Source organism: Physcomitrium patens, chromosome 2 (assembly GCF_059467195.1).
Source record: "Physcomitrium patens ecotype Gransden chromosome 2, ASM5946719v1, whole genome shotgun sequence".
Taxonomy (NCBI): domain Eukaryota; kingdom Viridiplantae; phylum Streptophyta; class Bryopsida; order Funariales; family Funariaceae; genus Physcomitrium; species Physcomitrium patens.
The window spans coordinates 12,560,810-12,579,362 of NC_143411.1; the positions used below are offsets into that span (position 1 = coordinate 12,560,810).

At 37.8% G+C, this 18,553-nt stretch overlaps 3 protein-coding genes and 1 pseudogene across 7 annotated transcripts; all 4 read right to left on the minus strand.

Moving 5' to 3' along the window:
• Positions 1-5,360: 5,360 nt before the first annotated feature.
• On the minus strand, positions 5,361-10,346 carry LOC112279211 (putative histidine kinase 4). Of its 2 annotated transcripts, none has more exons than XM_073540209.2 (10): positions 9,828-10,346; positions 9,097-9,194; positions 8,579-8,759; positions 8,176-8,336; positions 7,676-7,920; positions 7,293-7,486; positions 7,065-7,175; positions 6,749-6,895; positions 5,971-6,630; positions 5,361-5,762 (listed from the first exon to the last, which is right to left on the minus strand). In XM_073540209.2, exons 1-10 carry the CDS (start codon positions 10,344-10,346, stop codon positions 5,442-5,444), a joined length of 2,637 nt encoding a protein of 878 aa, XP_073396310.1. In that variant the 3' UTR covers positions 5,361-5,441. The 2 variants fall into 2 exon arrangements, with proteins under 2 accessions (XP_073396310.1, XP_073396307.1); XM_073540206.2 differs by having other exon boundaries at positions 5,971-6,639.
• Positions 10,347-10,382: 36 nt separating this feature from the next.
• On the minus strand, positions 10,383-12,730 carry LOC112279212 (putative esterase D14L). Of its 3 annotated transcripts, none has more exons than XM_090246948.1 (4): positions 12,642-12,730; positions 11,643-12,149; positions 11,146-11,389; positions 10,383-10,940 (listed from the first exon to the last, which is right to left on the minus strand). In XM_090246948.1, exons 2-4 carry the CDS (start codon positions 11,660-11,662, stop codon positions 10,740-10,742), a joined length of 465 nt encoding a protein of 154 aa, XP_090103074.1. In that variant the 5' UTR covers positions 11,663-12,149; positions 12,642-12,730; the 3' UTR covers positions 10,383-10,739. The 3 variants fall into 3 exon arrangements, with proteins under 3 accessions (XP_090103074.1, XP_090103076.1, XP_090103075.1); XM_090246950.1 differs by having other exon boundaries at positions 11,146-11,537; XM_090246949.1 differs by having other exon boundaries at positions 12,540-12,730.
• On the minus strand, positions 11,669-12,730 carry LOC149989745 (putative esterase KAI2 pseudogene; annotated as a pseudogene). Its single transcript, XR_016500516.1, has one exon. The product of XR_016500516.1 is annotated as a putative esterase KAI2 pseudogene (transcript).
• Positions 12,731-16,557: 3,827 nt separating this feature from the next.
• LOC112293883 (putative ribosome biogenesis protein RLP24) lies at positions 16,558-18,257 on the minus strand. The gene is made up of 3 exons (XM_024543832.3): positions 18,029-18,257; positions 17,543-17,793; positions 16,558-17,165 (listed from the first exon to the last, which is right to left on the minus strand). The coding sequence occupies exons 1-3, from the start codon at positions 18,107-18,109 to the stop codon at positions 16,988-16,990; spliced, it is 510 nt and encodes a 169-aa protein (XP_024399600.1). The 5' UTR covers positions 18,110-18,257; the 3' UTR covers positions 16,558-16,987.
• Positions 18,258-18,553: the final 296 nt, after the last annotated feature.

An 18,553-nucleotide genomic window follows, 5' to 3' on the forward strand; every position in this document is an offset into this window, starting at 1 on the left:
ATCAATGAGAGGTTTTCTTACAATGAATCCTTGAAGGATCACTTAGAACAATTGAAATACTTGAATAAAATACATAAGATGAGTGCCCAACATATAGAGGCTATTCAAAGGAGGTGCAAAATTGCCTTCAATAAAAGATATAAAAATTAGATTCTTCAACTTGGCATATTGGTTGTACTTTAGGATGCTAGGAAGCTTGACTTTCTAGGAATGTTTGATGCACTTTGGCTAGGTTCCTATCTGATTAAGAAAGTCTTTTCAAATAATTTTATTCAACTGTAAATTTTAAATAGAAAAGACTTTTCAACTTGAACTTTTAAAAATAGATGCAAAGAATACAAAGCTTAATGATTAAATTATTACTACCATCTTACATTTATCAATTACTTACTAAACTTAGATATAGAAAATTTTTTATATAGAAATTTACCATGATTATAAAGATCTTAGAAGTTTTAACATTTCAAATTGGTCTACAACTTGCTACTATTATATAGTTTAGAAAAATCACTAAAAATATCTACCTACCAATAAAAGAAGTGAATTGAGATAGAGATTAGATCCAAACTAGTTTTGGATTAAAACCTTGTGAATTTTTAGATTGATACTATTATGATTGTGAACAAATGAGTATATAGAAAAGAAAGCTATAAGATGGATATAGTAGGTTTCCTCTATGGAGATGTGCTTAAATCAACTTACACAACTTTTAAGAGATCTTAATTTAGATTTATACTAACACAAGCTAATATTAACATTTTAATTCATCAAACTCTAATTTTTCTTAATATTCTATCTTTTTTTAATCAAAATTCAGTGTAATGAAGGCGGAAGGTAGGTTTGTAATATTTTTTGGCTATAGATTCAAATTGATTCTATCCATGGAGAATAGGATTTTTTTTCTATATTTTTATTTAGAGGTCCAAGCAACTCCGATTCAGGTGGAAAAATCTAAGTCCAATTCTCTTCTTGGTTGCAATCACAAACTAAATTCTTAAAACCATGAGGCCTAATAGATAAGGCAACTAACACTTCTATTAGCAGGAGACTTTGAGTTTTTTTTCTTCTAATCGTCCCAAATGGTCGCCATGTGTGAGCACAATTAATAGCTCCAATGATTAGTTATAATCACTTTTGTGATTTTTAACATATTTTTACTAATTTTAATACTAATATGATTAACTTATGGATCCAAATTAGCTTCTTTAGTTAATTATGACTTTATTTATATTTTTAGATTATTAATTAGGTGATACTTTTAATTATTAGATTGAATGATTGTTTAGAATTTTAAAATTAGTAATTTTAGAAGATCTATGATTTCTTTTTTTATATAATTTAAATTTATTTTTAATACTAAAATTAGAATTTTAATAGAATTTCTCTTCTAAATGCTAAAAATTATATCTTGAATTAATCTAAAATTTTAATTTTCAATTCCAAGGCTAATTCCTAATTTGACTATGATTAGAATATCCTTTAAGTCTAATTGCTCTATTTTTTATTTAATTTTAATATTTTTTAAGCTTAAATCTCATGCCAAAATTTAAATGTTTTAAAAATATAAAGCCTTATGAAGTATAAAAATATAAAGCCTTGCTTTAATTTGTCCTCTAATTTTTACTTTTTTATATAAATTCTTAAATTTTATTACTCAATTATTTTTGAATTTTTTAACTTTAGCTTTATAATTGGCATCAAATTCTTCATAGTTGTATACATAAGCACCTTCTAAATATTAGAAGAATGAATGCTACATATTATAGAGATTAAATCTTGATCTTCTTTTAGCTTGACTATATTCCATACTTAATAGTAAAGTCACCAAGTTTAATTGTACTTACTACTCCAAAAAGCCTCTTTACACCTTGAATAGCTCCATAAATCCAAGCCATGTTTTCTTTACTATTATATATCTATATGGAATTCTTACCTTTTTCTTCTAATAAGAAATGGTTAGTTCTACTACTTCAGTAAGTCTAGACCTCCTAGAAGTTACACATCTCTTTTTTTTTATTACTACTAATTTTTTAATTATCACTTGCTCTAATAAACCTAAATCTAATTAAAGTCTCTTATTTTGTATTATACTATAAATTTGATTTAGCTTAGAGATTTATATATATATATATATATATATATATATATATTTAAAATCTATATATAAAAAATAAAAAAATTATGTATATTATGTGATATAGATTACAACTTCTATATCCCTTAAGAGTATTTAGTCTTAGTTGATTTTTCTTGTATCTTTTGTGCTTTTTGGTATATTCTCTTTCTTTTTTTTTTGAATAAACTCTTCTCAAAATATTTCTAATTGATTTTGAAATTTATAAGTAACAACTACTAATAACGTAGGAGATATGTCAAAGATTCCTTAACCATGATAAATTTTGTAATATATCTCTATTTTGTCACTTAGATCCTTTATCATATACAATTATTTCTTTAAACATCATTTATCAAGTGAATTGCTACCATCAACTATAAAATTGTTTCTTTCTATAATATGGAAAAATAAATAAATAAATAATATATAGACCATAATATTATAGGTACCAACATAATTGTAGATAACATTATTTAGCTAATTTTTAAGATTGTATACATGTCCTTTAGTCATCTCTAATATAGTTGAGTATCTTTTTAGCTCATAATTATAGACTCTATTAATACATTTTAAGACATTAAAATAGTTTCTACTTAATACTTTCAATACCAATTCACTTAATCCGTACAAAATGGATTTAGAATTTTAAAAAATGAAGGTAGAATTGAAAAAAATTAAGGATTTTTTGCAATTGAAGTTCTTTATATGAAGATTTCTTTCAAACAATTTTACATAGAAATTATAATATGAAAACAATATCAAGTTGAAATTTAGTTTCTTTTATTACCCTAATGTCAAGATCTACTTTTAAAGCACTTGTTAGAAACTAAGATAAAAATATGGATAAGTTTTTAATTATAGGTCATATATTGGAAGATTATTTAATTTTTTATAAGCTCCAACAAAGAACTTATCTTTATGCTATTTCTATCATAATTCAAGATAGAATTAATTGCTGAAAAGCTAAATTTAGTTTTTAAAAAATATTTTATAAGTAACCACATGAAATTAGTCACATGATATAACATCTAAATCAAAAATCCTTCAAGGTGCAGCAAATATATAAAAAATTGGATTGTTATAAAATTAAAATGATTAATTTTATATAATAAAATATATATATTAATAGAATAATACATACTAATAAGTTACTAATTATGTTTTTGATATAAAATATATGATTTAATTTAGTAATCAAGTAATTTTTTTTATTGTCTAATATTAAGATATATTATAATATGTTAGTCTTTGTAGTAATGTTTAATAATCACTATTATAAAGATTCTTTAAATAACAATTATATATATTTCCAACATCAATCACGTATGTATATGATGTTAAGATGGTCTACATAATCTTTCAAATAAAAGATTTGTTATTTAGTGGCATATTAATATTAGAAGTCATTAATAGACAAGAATGCTCAGAGTAATTTAAAAATTGTGTTCAATGTCATCTATTTATTAAAGATACATTGTATGCTAAACCCTAAACCCTGAACCTGATTATGATATTCGGCTCTCAGCCAAGCAACCCAGATTCTAGTCTCCTCTCTAATGGAGGCTTCTGAGTGATGAAAAAAATTACATATCTTTTTTCTTGTTTTTCAAGTCTGCTCTTTGTTATTATTGTAGTCTTTATGAACAAGAACCAAAGCCAAGGAGTGACACTTGTATATGAAAAAAGCGCCCTTCGAACCCCATGGTTCCTTGGTCCATTACAACCTCATCCCTTTTTGGCTCTCACTACTACCCAAGTCATGGAATTAAGTCCTTGCCTTGAAATAAAACATAGGAGGCCTCCAAGCTTCCTAGTAAAAGCCCACTCCAAACTACAAACCCAACTTTTCCAAACCATCCATATACAATATACAACTTTCTTTCAATTCTGTGTTGGTGTATGCTTTCACATGCTGCACCATCAATGCCTTCAAAACCCATGCAACACAATGTCCAATTCTTTTTACTTTCATGCATGCAATGAATTTACCTTCACACATTAAATTAAATCTTCTATTCTGTATGGACAAAACTAGGTTGGTGGTTTTTGGCAATAGTACATACTATTTTGTTTCTCATGATTGGAATTTGGTGTTTAGTCCATTTGTAGATCTTATGGTTGTTCTTATGCCAAGAATGATGATGGAGGATATGTTAGATGGATATTACATTCTTCTTTTTAACCACTATGAAGGTGGCTTTTTATTAAATCCAATAAATATAGATAGCAAAGTTTGGATTAGGCCTAGTTGTGAACTATTTGGGCATTGAATGAAGAAGTTGGAGGCATTTCGTATTTTTTATTTTCTTATAACATTGATGCCATGACTGCCATGAAGTTAGCTTTTGGTAATGTTTTTGTATGTGACATAGAAGGTAATAATGTTATTTGCGAGTCTAAAGATTCATCAATCCTTGTAACCAACAATAGTAACCTATGCCTTTTAGTATAGACCAAGCTTAACTTTTATGTATTTATGTTGTAATATTATCTTTTAGAATCTACTTCAAAATATCCTTCTTGTATAGATTTTGAGTTAATGAGGATTGCCATAAAAAAGCTATTAAGTATTCTTTGGTATCTTCATGGTTCATGCCATTCTTTAGGTTACTTCTCCAGAATCAAATCCTAATTCTCCATCACTAGTTACCACCACGGTGGGCCTCTATCCTACCATTGAAAGTTAATAAGGTAATCACAAGACTGGTTTAGGGTGAATAAAGATTGTTGAAATGCACCACAAGTCTACACAAAACTCATCTCCAGATTATCCATATTGGTTCCTTTTTGTCTACATGTTTGCTTATAATTTCCAAAATAACATATATATATATATATATATAAATATAATTTCATAATTCATGATTTTCATTTTTTGACAAATATAAGTAAAAATAAAACCGACTTCTATTTTGCTTATGTTGGATTATTTTGAATTAGTTTATATAAAGAATTGATCTTTTTGTCATATAAGAAGCAATATAGTTTTTGATTGCATGTCAAAAAAAATTGTATGTTCATTATTTTGAACTTGTTCCAATTCACTTAATTAAGCTATTGTAGGAGTCTAGTTAACGTCAACTTGAGAATTAATTGTGGTTGGATATTTTTTAGACAAAAGAAGAATTAGAAGTGAAGCAAAGAATAAAATAAGATTATAACACAATATTACAATGCTTATTTTTTAAAGACAAGAATGCATGTAGATCAGAGAGGAAGCAAAACTCAAAAGCATTGCAAGAGCTTAAAAGTATGCAGTTTCCCTCTGCCATTTAATTTTATTAAAAAAATATTACAGGTTCTCGTATAGAGTTAAAACTGTCTTTTATGGTGTTCTAGGTGAACAAACTCGCATGGTCTTATTCTGCACTATTTGGTTGATTTTGTCTGAAAGATCATCCCAATTAATAGGTTTTGTCAAATACCCAGTTAATCCCATAGCTCCAAGGCTCTCCCGGCCTTGAGTCAAAACATCAGCAGTCAAGGCAAAGATTGGAATATCGGCTACTCTACCACTCAGAGCTCGAATCGCTTTAGTGGCACTAAGTCCATCCATAACAGGCATTTGCAAATCCATTAAGACCATGTCGTATTGGCCATTTTGGATCTTGTCCACTGCAAGCTGCCCATTACCCACCAGTTCAACCTGTTGAGACAAAAGGTGCAGTTGAGTTACTATTGAAGATAGCAGATAAGTCACAAAACAATGGTTTTCTCCGCTGCTTGCAGATTTCAATGAGATAACGAGGTGGTACTTAGAAATTTACTGCTATAACTAGTGTCTGAGACTACAGCGTTCACTTACGACGTAAGACTTGAGACAGAAAAACTTTGGAAGGTTAGACGTGGAGCACCTCGTGGCCATAATGTTTGAGCATTTTCCTTATAAGAAGCTGGTTCACCTTGTTGTCCTCTGCAACAAGGACTCGAAGGGTCCTCCCTTCCACCTTCCAGTTTGACTCTCTCTTGTCCCCTTCAGGTGAAAGGAAATCCGCATCGTACAAGTATTTACAAGGACTAAGGGCTGGTCTAAGTGCCACACAAAACACAAACGTACTTCCCACGTCCACTTCACTTTCAACCCATATCCTACCTCCCATTGCTTCCACCACACCTTTGCAAATGGCAAGCCCCAGACCTGTGCCCCCGAACTTCCTCGTAGTACTGCTGTCAGCTTGAGAGAACGACTGAAACAGTCGATCTTGTTGCTCCTTCGTAAGCCCTATTCCTGTGTCTTCAACTCGAACCTCAAACCAAAGCGGTGGTTTCTCAAAGGGCCCTTCCATATTCACAGAACCTTCGCCATCCTCCCCGATTGTATCGAACAGGGTATCAGATTCTGCGTAATCTGCATCTCTCATATCACACTCTAATTGAAGTGGCTGATGCCTTGACTCGATGGAAGATGGGTCCCGGACACCCTTAGCAGCTTTCTCCAAACCAGTGTCGGAGTGCTCGGGAGGTTTTGGGAATTCGAAATGAACGTTCTGCGCCTTTTCATCTTGTACATGCCCCTGCGAGCTCTAAAGAAGCCACTATGTGAGAAACAGAAACCCTTTCTCAACCTGTGCTGGTCAACCCCCACTTGGAGGATACATCCAATAACTTCAGATCATCACACTTTTTACGCACCTGGTCAGCAAGAACATTAGTGGCTTGCACCACATCTGGGTTATCCTGGCCTGTTGGTAAAATCATTTCATCGACGCGCTTCCATATGATCTTTATTTCGCCTCGCTCAGTGAACTTAATTGCATTACTCAGCAGGTTTGTGAGTACCTGTGCACTCGTAAATCTCAACACCGTTGGTGCTTTTGAATCGGCTTTTAATCACATGACTGAAGGCTGAAATGCAAAAATCGTTTCTGATTTGGCACGGAAAAGAAGCCCGTCATAAGATATGTCATAATCATCTCCCAAGCTGCACATAGATTAGAAACTGACATACCTGCCGAAGTCGATTAGGATCACCTCGAACAGCCATCTCGTCTGCAGGTGGCTTGGAAACTGAAAGTCTCAACATTTTTTCCTGTAGTTTCCCTTGAAACAAAGCCTTGACCTGCCACATCATCAAACCAAGTAGGAAAATCTTGACGTGTAAGAACGTGGTGAGGATTTTATGAGAACCTCAGTAATTTCTTACGTAAAGAATTAAAAATCGACTCAACGGTCTGACCTGATCGAGTAGCTCCCCAATGTGGAAATCTGTTGTCTGCAGATCTATATGGCCTGACTGAATTCGGGAGAAATCAAGGATCTCATTCAAGACCTGCATGAGGCTCTCAGCAGATACTTGCATAACCTTGACATAGCCCCCCTGCTCAGGCGTGAGAGATGTCAGCAGAAGTAGGTCCAGCATGCCCAATACACCTGTTGAAAGGAAGGGGGGGGGGGGGGGTACGAAATTAATAAGATAAATTAGCGGAAGAGTAATAAATAAAAATACGTGCATATGGAGGGTGGTTGCATCGTAATTCCTTCAAAAACATGTAGATCTAAAATACGGCACTTACAGCTGCAAATTGATAACAACCCAAGAACATAGAAGAGAATTATAACCAGTCATTGGAGTCCGAAGCTCATGACTCATCATGGCTAGAAATTGAGACTTCGCAACATTTGCTGCCTCGATGGCTTCATGTGCATCCTTCTCCCTCGTCACGTCATCGAATAACCATACTCGACCAATGGTTGCCAAACTGGTGATCGGATATGATCGCACTCGTAAGACAATTCGTGGGTCTTTGAGCTCCCACAACCACTCATGACACTGATCCGGATAAGTTACCAATGAATTGAAACACCTGTCAGTTATGAAACATATTCACGTTAGAAAAGAACCTACTATAGATCATCAAGATGATCATATTTAAGGTAACTTGTATAAATTAAACCTTGCAGTGCTAACACAACGCGTTCACAAGCAAAAAAAAAAAAAAAAAAAAAAAAAAAAAAAAAAAAAAAAAAAAAAAAAAAAAAAAAAAAAAACACAAATTCCTTTCCGAGTAGACACTAATAATTTGAATGTGCTACTGTGAATATCGACGAGAAAAAAATACCGGTATGTACTGCTTCGATTTTTGCTACGGTCAGCTAGTCTTCTCATGCCACCGGCTACTTGCGCTGGATCTGCTTCACCTGCATTCGGTAGGCCCAGTAATTGGGCTGCTGCTTCGTTGATCAAGCAGGGTGCCCTTTTATCATCCACAAATACCACCGACTGTTTACACATAATATCTGTTAGGGTTATAACCAGAAAACATATAAACCAACTGGTAAGATGTCACAAGCAACCATAGTTGATTTCCACTCATTTCCTGTGAACGCTATGAGAAATATTGCAGGAAAAAAAGAGATGTGTTCCAATGGTTAAGCTGCACGATCGAAACGCGGCCAAGTTATGCAGTCGCATTAATAATATTCAGAGTAACGAAGAAAAAGACATATGAAAACAGAAGTCACCTGTGGCATTCTTTTCATGATAGTGTCAAATCTACGCCCCATTCGGTCACAGCACTGAGCTCGAACACGATTGGCGAGTAAAAGAGGGAAAGTTTGGCCGGCATCTTGCATCACATCCTCAGCTACGTCTGGTACTTTTGCAGGGTCTAGCCAGAGAGCAAAGCACATGCCCTGAAAATTTCTGCTAGTAAGTAGAACAAAAGCAATCGATTGATTAGCGAGGTGATAATCATTATAGCCATCACTTGTTGAGAGCCCACTTTTACAAGACACTAACGAGAGCATGAAAGCACAAGGTAGTAACAAACGAAATTAGTGACATAATATTAGCCTAAGGCAAACCTAGACCAACACTAGAAGTATGTCTGCGACCCTCGGCGTTGGTGAATGCATATACACTTCCAATATGAACTTGTCTTTCAAATACATATGCTGTGTCCTTAGCCCTCGACGAAAAACTAACTGAATTAATAACATCTATAATCTGGAAATACAAGGATACGTGGAAGAGAACTTACTCCTCGGCACTAAATTTTGTCGCTAAGTACCGCTTTGGTCGAGATCCCAAGGCTGCAGTGATAACGCTCGGCAGCAACAATCCCTGTGTGTCAATGACCTACCATGCCCATCCACACACTCCGTTCAATTGTGCACCAGATAACTTCCCGGTGAAGATAGCTTTGAGTCTTGTGGGAATAGGCAGCAAAATAAAAGCCCAAAGTCGTGGCACACATACGGAGCTACTATTCATTACAGAAGTTCCATCAGAAAAATCCCACCAGGATTCAACACCAATTAGACCAAGTCCGGAGTCACCAAATCAAGGATGAATTATCCTTTGATGCTCCCCCCAAGATAACCAACACAGATTCTCTATCGGATGAACAGAAGATCAACGCGAAAAGCAACCCTTCAGGCAAGATTTCAAAACAAATAGCTGAACTGGAAGGATCCCAAAAGAAAATAAGCTCAAAGCAGCAAGTCTCTGCAAATCCTACACATAAATGTGCGCTTCGCACAAGAGACAACCAAGTCAAATAATTTGAGCGAATGCGAACTTGGTGGCTAATAGATCTTATTTTATTTCGTCGCAGAAAATGATCATGATAGTTTTACTACAACAGGACAAATATCCAATAAAAAAAGAACACAAAGAAATACACAAAGGTGGTATATTGACATACGCAGCGCTATGCAAGCAAAAACTACGACCTAATTAAGCAGCTGTAAAGAGTCTCGATTCTCGCACCTCGCAAGTGTTCTTTGACAGCAATCCCTTGGATAGCCTGACAGGCACATTGATCAAGTCCTTCGGCACGCAAAGAACAGTTTCAAGCAACCCATGAGGGCTATGCAAAAGCCCAGCAACGATCAGATCGCACTGAAGTCCGGTGGCTGTCATTCGCAGAACAGAATGAGGCAAGTCCAGAAACTCCTCCTTTTGAGGTTTCTTTGCTTGTGGAACAGTCAATACCGCGGCATTCAAGGACAGCAATGAAGCTGCAGTAGCAGATTTTTGCCTACGAGGTTGAGAAGAGTTGTTCCAGGAGTCACTGGTGCCAGCCCCTGTTTCTGTGCTCAGTACTGATCTAGTAACCCCTGTGTATGAGAGACTACCAACAGATCCATCAGCAGATGCGGGCTCCAAAGACGATCCAACAGGAACATTAGTGCTATTTGAATAGCTATCCTCATTGCGTTTAAGCTTCTTAGCCAGAGTAGATGATGTGGTAATCATCTCAGACTCACTGGAGTTTGCATTCGACATTGCAAAATCTCTAGACAAAGCATGCGGCACACTGTCTCACTCCAAATTCGACTCCATTATGCGAATTCGTTGAAACCCTAAAAAATTTCAGCTAGCTTACAAGTTGATAGTCAACCAGCTATTTTTCACGTGAAATTGGTGATAATGATAGAGTAAATCTCTAAACTATTAATTTCTTTCAATACAAACTACGAAAAATTCTGGGAGTGTTATATAATCTATTGAAAAATATAACCTTTATATTGAAGGTTGCTGAATAGCCTAAACTAAATAGTAGCACTCACCAAAGAGCTTGGACAGAAATCTCTGAGTCACCTACAAACACTGCACCAACCATAGCTAAATCCAGAATCAACAACGCCTACAAACTTCCAGCAACAAGTTGCTCATCTCTCAAACGCATACATCGCAAACAAGGTGCCGCTTCAAAACGGGAATAACAACATCGGGGGCACTGAGCTGAGGCAGATGGCCCTCAGTTTGCAATATTTCCACAGCACTCGGACCCCCAAGAGCATGATGCAAATACGATGCAACAACAACTGGGACTGCCAAATCCTTCGAACTTTGGAGAATGTGGCAAGGAACTTGGACCTGGAATAACGTCCGTCGCGACCAGAATGTAAGTACTGAGTGGTAAATACTCTCCGCAGGAAGTAGAAATATTAAACTGTCAATAATTTCACTCCAAAAGACATACTTAAAATCACCCAAACAGAGCATGCAGAACCAAAGTATCTCAAATATGTGTGTCAATCATCATCAACATTTTTGCGATAAATACAGAAACGAAAATCACCTGATGTAACACGCTGCGCAAATCACTTTGGAAAATGGTCTTGGCAACAGTAAACGCGATATCAGGACGGATATTGAAAAGTGTTCTGCTAAACTCCTGCACTGCCATTGAGTCTATGTCCGCTCCAAGTGCGAGAGGTGCAAAACCCGACACCCATGCCTTGAAATTGGATTGCATAGCATAAAACAACTGGTTTAGAACTTCTTCATCAAGGCCCCCAAAATATTCAGAAGCATTAAGATACCTGCACAAGTAGATTCTCTAGTGCTATGAGTACATACTGATGAGATTATTGATCTCTAGCACCCTTCGTCCTAACATGCGTGTACGATTACCACCGCACCACCTTTGTCGCACATATCCTCGAGAGTCCCTTGTAGGCACTGTGGTCACTGAACAAAGGGACTCGATTCAATGATTCTCAAATTGTATACTTACGAATGAGAGAAGCAGAATGTATCCCAGCAAGTGTTTCGTAGAGTTCAAAAACGCGTTACCTTGGAGATGAGGAAATCATAATAATCTAGGAAAATACGTGTGGACGTTCCATTGAGGCTAAGCAGCCAACCATACCAGCAACTGAGTGCCCGATGTAAATACAGGAATCAATCTTCAGCTCGTCTAAAATTGCAAGTAAATCATCCGCATAACCATACAAGTTCGAGTATCTCTGGGCGCTAAAGTACTCCGGATCTGTGGTTCCAGCTCCCATGCTGTCGAAGAGAACGAGCTTATAATCATCAACGAGGTGAGGTACGACATGTTTCCACACAGACTGGTCGGTGCCAAAACCATGGCCGAGGACAACAATCTCATCCCCACATCCACTTATTGTCACATTGTGAGCCTCAATAATAGTAGGAGAGTAAGACATATCCCGATGTCTTTAACTCGCCCACGTGAACAGCCCTAAACTCTAAAATTTACATCGACAGTCTACACGAAGGGTGTTTTCTGCCCCGTGGACTGAAACGTGCGGTGTCTGAATCAGCTCCGCGAACGGTCTGCAAATACACCCACCACAGTCCACAATCTTGCACTGTTTAGAGGATGAGGAAGAAAGACCGATGAACTTGAGAAATACTGAACATATCAGACAATCCGAACTCGGAAATGGTGACAGAAATCTTTCAACTGCAAAACCCTCCTCGAAGATTTTCATGCTAGCTAGCGCTCCTTTTCCTTCGTGCTGAACGGAAACCACAAAATTTCTGTGCTGAACATGCCTTGTGTTTATCAAATGCCCAAATACCTAAGCGCTTCACCAAAAACAGCCCTAATTCGAGTCTGTTTCGAAGAGCAACAGCGAGCGGGGAGAATTCAGTGCACCGAGTTCTATTACTGATTGCAGCAGCTCGTGAGAGAAAAGCTACCCCTGTAAACCAAATCCTTACCAAACGGTCACAATTCCCGACTCTAAAACGAAAAGAAACCTTCAACCGACCGAATTTACTTCCAGCGCTTCGTCTCGCTGTCGCGCAAGCGGTACCACTGACCTCAAAAACAAACCGAAGGGCCACGGGGAGGGCAACACCGCGAGAAACAGCGCAGGCACTTCGTCATCCACACCGCAACGAATCACTACAACCGCTGGAATGAGAGCACACACCTAATTTTCTGAACTAATACTTAGGCGTGAATCTCGGTGACAAATCGAAGGCTATGGCGGAGCGACCTCCGACCCATCAAAGTCAGAGGTCCAGGTCAGATTGATGGGGTGTCACAAGCATCTCATGATCGAAATTACTCTTGGATCTGCTTTTCTCCTGAATGTTCTACGATGTGGGTTCGCCTCTCCAAAAGCGTCCGCACATGGTCACATTAGAAGCAGAACACTTTTCTAAAGGGGGAAAAAAAAATAAAACTGGCTACAGTAACTGTAATCATGTAGTACATTCAGTTCGTTCCTGACTGCAAATCAACCCCGCAACCTTCGTAAACACATCCACGCAACTGGTACAGCTACGGCGACTCCAGCGCAGCTTCAATCTAGATAGGAAAGGACACTCATCGCGACGCAACCAGTAGGACGCACACTACGTGTGTGGAGATTTACGGCAGGTCAACACCTTTCTCTAAAACTCCTCCCAAATACTCTTTCAAGTACTCGAGAAAAGAATATCTAATTAATTTTAAAAAATTGAAAACAGCAAAACCCAACCCTCTTCGCCTTCACCGCATAGTCTAAGCTGTGCCACCACCTGCATTGGCGACAGCAACATACTCTGACACCAAATCCCTGCAAGTGACATGGTCCTGTGCGGGGTTACCAACCGTACCAATCTGCAGCAGGGATAACAGAATGGACAGCCCCATCATGCCTTGGCATGTGGCATCGTCCCAAGGCTGTGGGAGACACTACACTGTGATGGATCCAAGATGAGGAGGAGGAAGAAGAAAGACGCCTGTGCGACCATCTGCAATAGGGTCCTTGAGTGGGGGGGGGGGTTCCATTTGCCTCCAGGGATGTCATTCCACGACGTTACGACGCACACCCTGCATTTCTTCATCAACAGTGCTGTGTGTGCCCCACCTTCCAAATTTGCAAAAGGATCCAGGAGCTCACGACCCAAGCAGCTTCCTCATTACACTACTCCTCCTCCGCAGCTACTGCTGCTTGGCTCAACCATCACAACCTCCTTGTGAGTGAGACTCTGGTGCCTGCTCTCCTCCAGCCTCACCCTGCACTTCAGATCACAACCTATACGTAAAGAAAGTAAAAAGTAAAGAAAACTGCAACAAAAACGCAATCTCCGAAGCAAGTTGTTGCGGGAACCTGTGTTCTAACGACAACCCATGTCCTTCAATCCCGCAATGGATCGCCATGTTTCTGACACATGACTCGACACACACTCTCCTACACCGTCACCTGTGCTCACATTCTACACCCAAGCGATGACACAGCTATGGCAGCAGCAGCTTCATTTGAGCTTTCCTCCGCCTTGCAGCACCATGAAAACAGGGTTGTGCGTGGATTAACTGTGTGGTTTGTTTTGTTTCTTCAGCTCTCTTGTCATGTTTCCTCTTTCGTTTTGTTTAATTTATATATATATATATATATGCTTCACTTCAAGTTATGGTTATGTTTTCGGTTTCTGTTCCAAATCAGGCCATGAACCCACTAAGATTTTTTAGCTGAAATATGTTCAGTGGTTTTTTGTGCTTGTGGTGTTTTGTGTGTTTATAATGTAACATCAGCTGTTTGTTTAACTGTGTGTTAAACATGTGAAGTTGATGGTTGGTGGGAAAGAATATTGGGGGGATAGATTTGGAATCTATTTATAAAATCTGCAATAAATATTGGGAATGATAAAACGACCCAAGTTTTTACTAAAGCGACCCATCCTTACAAAACATCATTACACTTCCTATGCCCCGTCCTTGTTCCTGTTGTTCCCATATCTCATTCCTCTACCTAGCCACCCGTTCCTCGGTCAGCCCTCCCCGACCCCTGTCCCAATCTCGTTCCCAGCCCCGTTCCTAACCCCGGGATTGGGGATGGTTGACCGGGAAATGGAGGGAACAGGGACGGGGCATAAGAATAATGATGGTTTTGTAAAGATGTGTTGCTTTAGTAAAAATTTGGGTCACTTTATCATTCTACTATATATAAATATAGCAATTAATTGGTAATTTCAATAAATATAAAATATTTTAAAATGATAGCAATATTAAAATAGATTATATTTGGTATTTTTGTATTTTGTAACAATAATTATCTACAATTGCAAGTTTGTGTTACCAAAGATAATATTATCATCCTTCATACAACAATTATTATATATTTTAAAACATGAAAAAATTATAATCAAAATATTTGATACATTAAAATTGTTGATAATAATCATTGAGATTTACATATAAGTCATTCTATTTACATCTTTGAATATCCATACTAGTGGAAACCCATGCCTTTAAAATACCTACTACAATCTTTGGCATTGTCATCTATTCATTCCCCCATTCACTTATGTTTGGCCAATAAGAAAGATTCTTTATGTCTATACCTTATATTTATTTATTTTTTATGTAATATATATATATATATATATATATGTTGAATTCCATGCAATATATAATTATTATACACTAATAAGTGGCATAAATTATACATCAATCAAACACAATTGATAACAATTCAATTACACAAAAATACAATGCACGTTTTGTCATTTATTTTAAATACCAAGTGTGACTTGAGCAAAACATAAGAAATTTAACACACACCAGATTACTCAAGAAATGCTATGCAAATGAATACCTCATCCACCTCAATTTACCACAATACATTATGATTACCATCACACTTACAACCTTGTGAAACTTTTTGTGCTGGACATACCAGATATCATGAATTAAAGAAGTTCTCTCTAATCTTATAATACACGAAATGTAGTCTTAAAACCATGTGTAAACCATATTTTTTCAGGTTTGACATAGAGAGAATGTTTGTTGATTTTAAGTTCTTTGGAATTCCATCCTAAAATCAATGTTTACTGTTGCATACTCAACATTAAAAATATCGTGCATAAGGACAACAATCGGATACTGGGCCATGTTTCCTCCTTTCCTCCATCATGGTATGCATTGTAATTTAACGCACAAGTGTCTACAGTGCAACCTCTTTCCACAAATTTGTCAACAGAGATAGGTAGAAACATGATTATTTTAAGTGGGTGACCATTAGCAGCTTTTGAAAGCGAAACTACGGAGTGAGACTTAACTCACGAAACGGATGAAGCTAAAAGTATTTTGCTGCAATCTCTAGTAATTGTTCCCAACACTTGGAGAATTACGAGAAATTACTGAGACATGATGGATGTTCATAATATTAAACTATATGAATATTGTTTGATTTCCCTAGTAAAACAAGCTTCATGCCATGATTCAAGGGAAAGTCTAACAGGGGTTTGACTCTTCATTTTGCTGTTCAGCTACATTGCGACAAATTCATGTGCGAGGCTACTGCTAATCAACGCTTCGTAGTAATGCACAGTATCCATCTTTAACAAATGGTCTGGTACTTTCAAAGTTCGAGACACTTGCGAACTGCATTGCACATGCATCAAGTATATTTTCTTGACGAGGATGTAAACTCCAGCAATGGATGGCAGTCCAAAGTATCTGCGGCGACCAGAAATTAACGCGACGAGCACCTTTGCATTCACTATTGTGATCACCAGGTAAATGCAGCAATATACATCAAGAGACACTCTCACGATCAAATCCGAGTGAAAAAGTATGTGGAGCACTGATAATGAATATCCAACGAGGGGACCTTAGAGCGACAGAATGAAGGCTAGTTGCCACCACTGCGATGAAAAACTTTCAGGAAAAAAACATCTTCGCCGTTTAGTGCAAGTACGACGACTCCAGCAACTAAAAAGCAATCAAAAAATGTGAAATTCAACCTTTTCATGTCCAACCTTCAAGAGCAATACCAGCCTGTAAGTCTCGACTGGGATACCCACAATTAAAGCAAAATTCACGCACACGCAATTCATGCGGTGATCAAGATACAGCTAGACTGATGCTCTCTGATCCATCTACTGGCCTCACACTCTCCAGCAGGACTATGCTTTAGGTCACATATAAATCCAGTTTTACCCTAACCAGGTACCTTAAACATTTAGAACTAAGCTTCTCTTAAAAAGCAAACTTAGTCACTAATAGATACCCTGTGCTGTGCAGATGCTGGCACGATGGATACATGCACACGCAAGTGGAAGAAAGACAGATTGCAAATGGAACCGGTAAACATACAAAATCAGCAGGTTTCTGGAAGCGTAGTTGCTACGGTTGCACCATCTGTGAAATCGTACCAGTTCACTAATTTCGGCTTCTATTCCTGCATCTCAACATTGCTAGACGTAGATACCTTAACCTTAGTCTTCTGAGCAAGTTTAGGTAGTGTAAGTCCAGGTTCTGATTGCATGGCGGATGGGGCCTTAATCAAGTGAATGCCCTGCTCGAGCTCTCTCGCTGCTTCAGCCCTGCTCTTGGATTTCTTGTCTTTCATCCTGTTAGGAACAAACACACCGTAAGAAACGATCTCGGACAATAACATCTCCTCGCATTGCTCCCTACAAACATACCTGTGATTAAAACAGGACATGGAACTAGAGTAAACTAGCCACACAATGATGGTCATTGAATCCCTCACAGAATACGTCTCTGACGCTGATTGGCAAAAGTTAAAAGTCAGACAGTTTACTGAAATCCCACAGCACTGAGGAGCATCGAAACAATCACGGAAGCAAATCCGCGAAAGGTGATGATAACATCCACCACTAAGGTTCAGGTTAAAACCCTACTGATCATGTTCCTTGGAATATGCATTGTGAAAACAGGCTTCAAAAGTTAGAAAAAAAATTCAGTTTGTACACCGAAGACCCACCTGTTCTCCCAGAATTTGGCCTCGCGTTGCACCCGCACTTCATCAATCTTCTTCATGGCCTTCAGCGTCTGCTCAACTACTTCCCTATTGTACCTCTCCGGCCTGTTCCGCCTCCTCTCAAACTCAAACGTAGCATCCTGTGTGAGTTCCTTTCCATGAAGCTTTCTATACGCTTTTGTCCACTTCACCTTACGAGGATTTCGTTTCATCTTAAAATTCTTGTGACATTTCGACCGGCAAAACCTAAATATCTGAACAAAACAAGTCAGGCAGACACGCAATCAAAAGCTTCATCAGTGTCCACAAAGCCAATACCACGAAACAAAAGCCCTTAAATCAAACGCAAAAGCAAGAATTGTACAAAACCACCACCCTGTTGCACACCGACCCTAAACCCCACAAAAAAACCAAACCTGCCGCCTTTCCCCACATCAATTCCGCGTCACCTCATCTCCACAACCATCGAAATCAACACAAAGAAACAACCTTAGCGTCATTTCTGACGAATTGAATGCCATGGCCGGGGTATATGGTCGAAGAACAGAACCAGCACTTCTCCAATCTCATCGCTGCCGACTTTCAAATTACACTGAAGAAAAAACTTGTGACTGTTTCGCCAAACGGAACCAGAAAGCTGATTTCTAAACTTCTCCTAGACCCTGGTGGCCCTGTGACGGGCGTGGTCCGGCGATGGCGAACTTGCGCCTGCCCTGCAGTAAAGAAACAGAAGTCTAGGGTTTAGAGCTTCATGTGTCCATAATTCAGCTGTTGCGGCGCCATACTCCTCCTCCCCAACTCCATTCAGAAGCCCGGATCCGGATTCTTCCAATCTACCCGACAACACGGTCATTTTTTCGAAACCAGATATCAACATATTGGGAGGTTATCATATTCAGCTTTTAGGCCAGGATCACTCTTACGGCCGAGGTTCTACATCTCCTCTATCTATCTGTAAATTCATTAAAAAAATCTAATCAAATCATGCCTTAGGAAAGAAATTTTTGTAAATGA

What these genes read in the sequence shown, in the direction of transcription:
- LOC112279211 (XM_073540206.2), bottom strand. Translation starts at nt 10,346, where the DNA reads ATGTCGAATGCAAACTCCAGTGAGTCTGAGATGATTACCACATCATCT. An exon ending in ACAAAATTTAGTGCCGAGGA is followed by an intron (nt 8,760 to 9,096) that starts GTAAGTTCTCTT and finishes ACTTACTAGCAG; the next exon opens with AAATTTTCAGGGCATGTGCT. An exon ending in ATCCTAATCGACTTCGGCAG is followed by an intron (nt 6,896 to 7,064) that starts GTATGTCAGTTT and finishes ACGAGTGCACAG; the next exon opens with GTACTCACAAACCTGCTGAG.
- LOC112279212 (XM_090246948.1), bottom strand. Translation starts at nt 11,662, where the DNA reads ATGATTTCCTCATCTCCAAG. An exon ending in ATGATTTCCTCATCTCCAAG is followed by an intron (nt 11,390 to 11,642) that starts GTAACGCGTTTT and finishes CTACTTGTGCAG; the next exon opens with GTATCTTAATGCTTCTGAAT. An exon ending in TGCGCAGCGTGTTACATCAG is followed by an intron (nt 10,941 to 11,145) that starts GTGATTTTCGTT and finishes ACGTTATTCCAG; the next exon opens with GTCCAAGTTCCTTGCCACAT.
- LOC112293883 (XM_024543832.3), bottom strand. Translation starts at nt 18,109, where the DNA reads ATGAGATTGGAGAAGTGCTGGTTCTGTTCTTCGACCATATACCCCGGC. An exon ending in TCGTCAGAAATGACGCTAAG is followed by an intron (nt 17,794 to 18,028) that starts GTTGTTTCTTTG and finishes TGTTTTGTTCAG; the next exon opens with ATATTTAGGTTTTGCCGGTC. An exon ending in GCCAAATTCTGGGAGAACAG is followed by an intron (nt 17,166 to 17,542) that starts GTGGGTCTTCGG and finishes TGTTCCTAACAG; the next exon opens with GATGAAAGACAAGAAATCCA.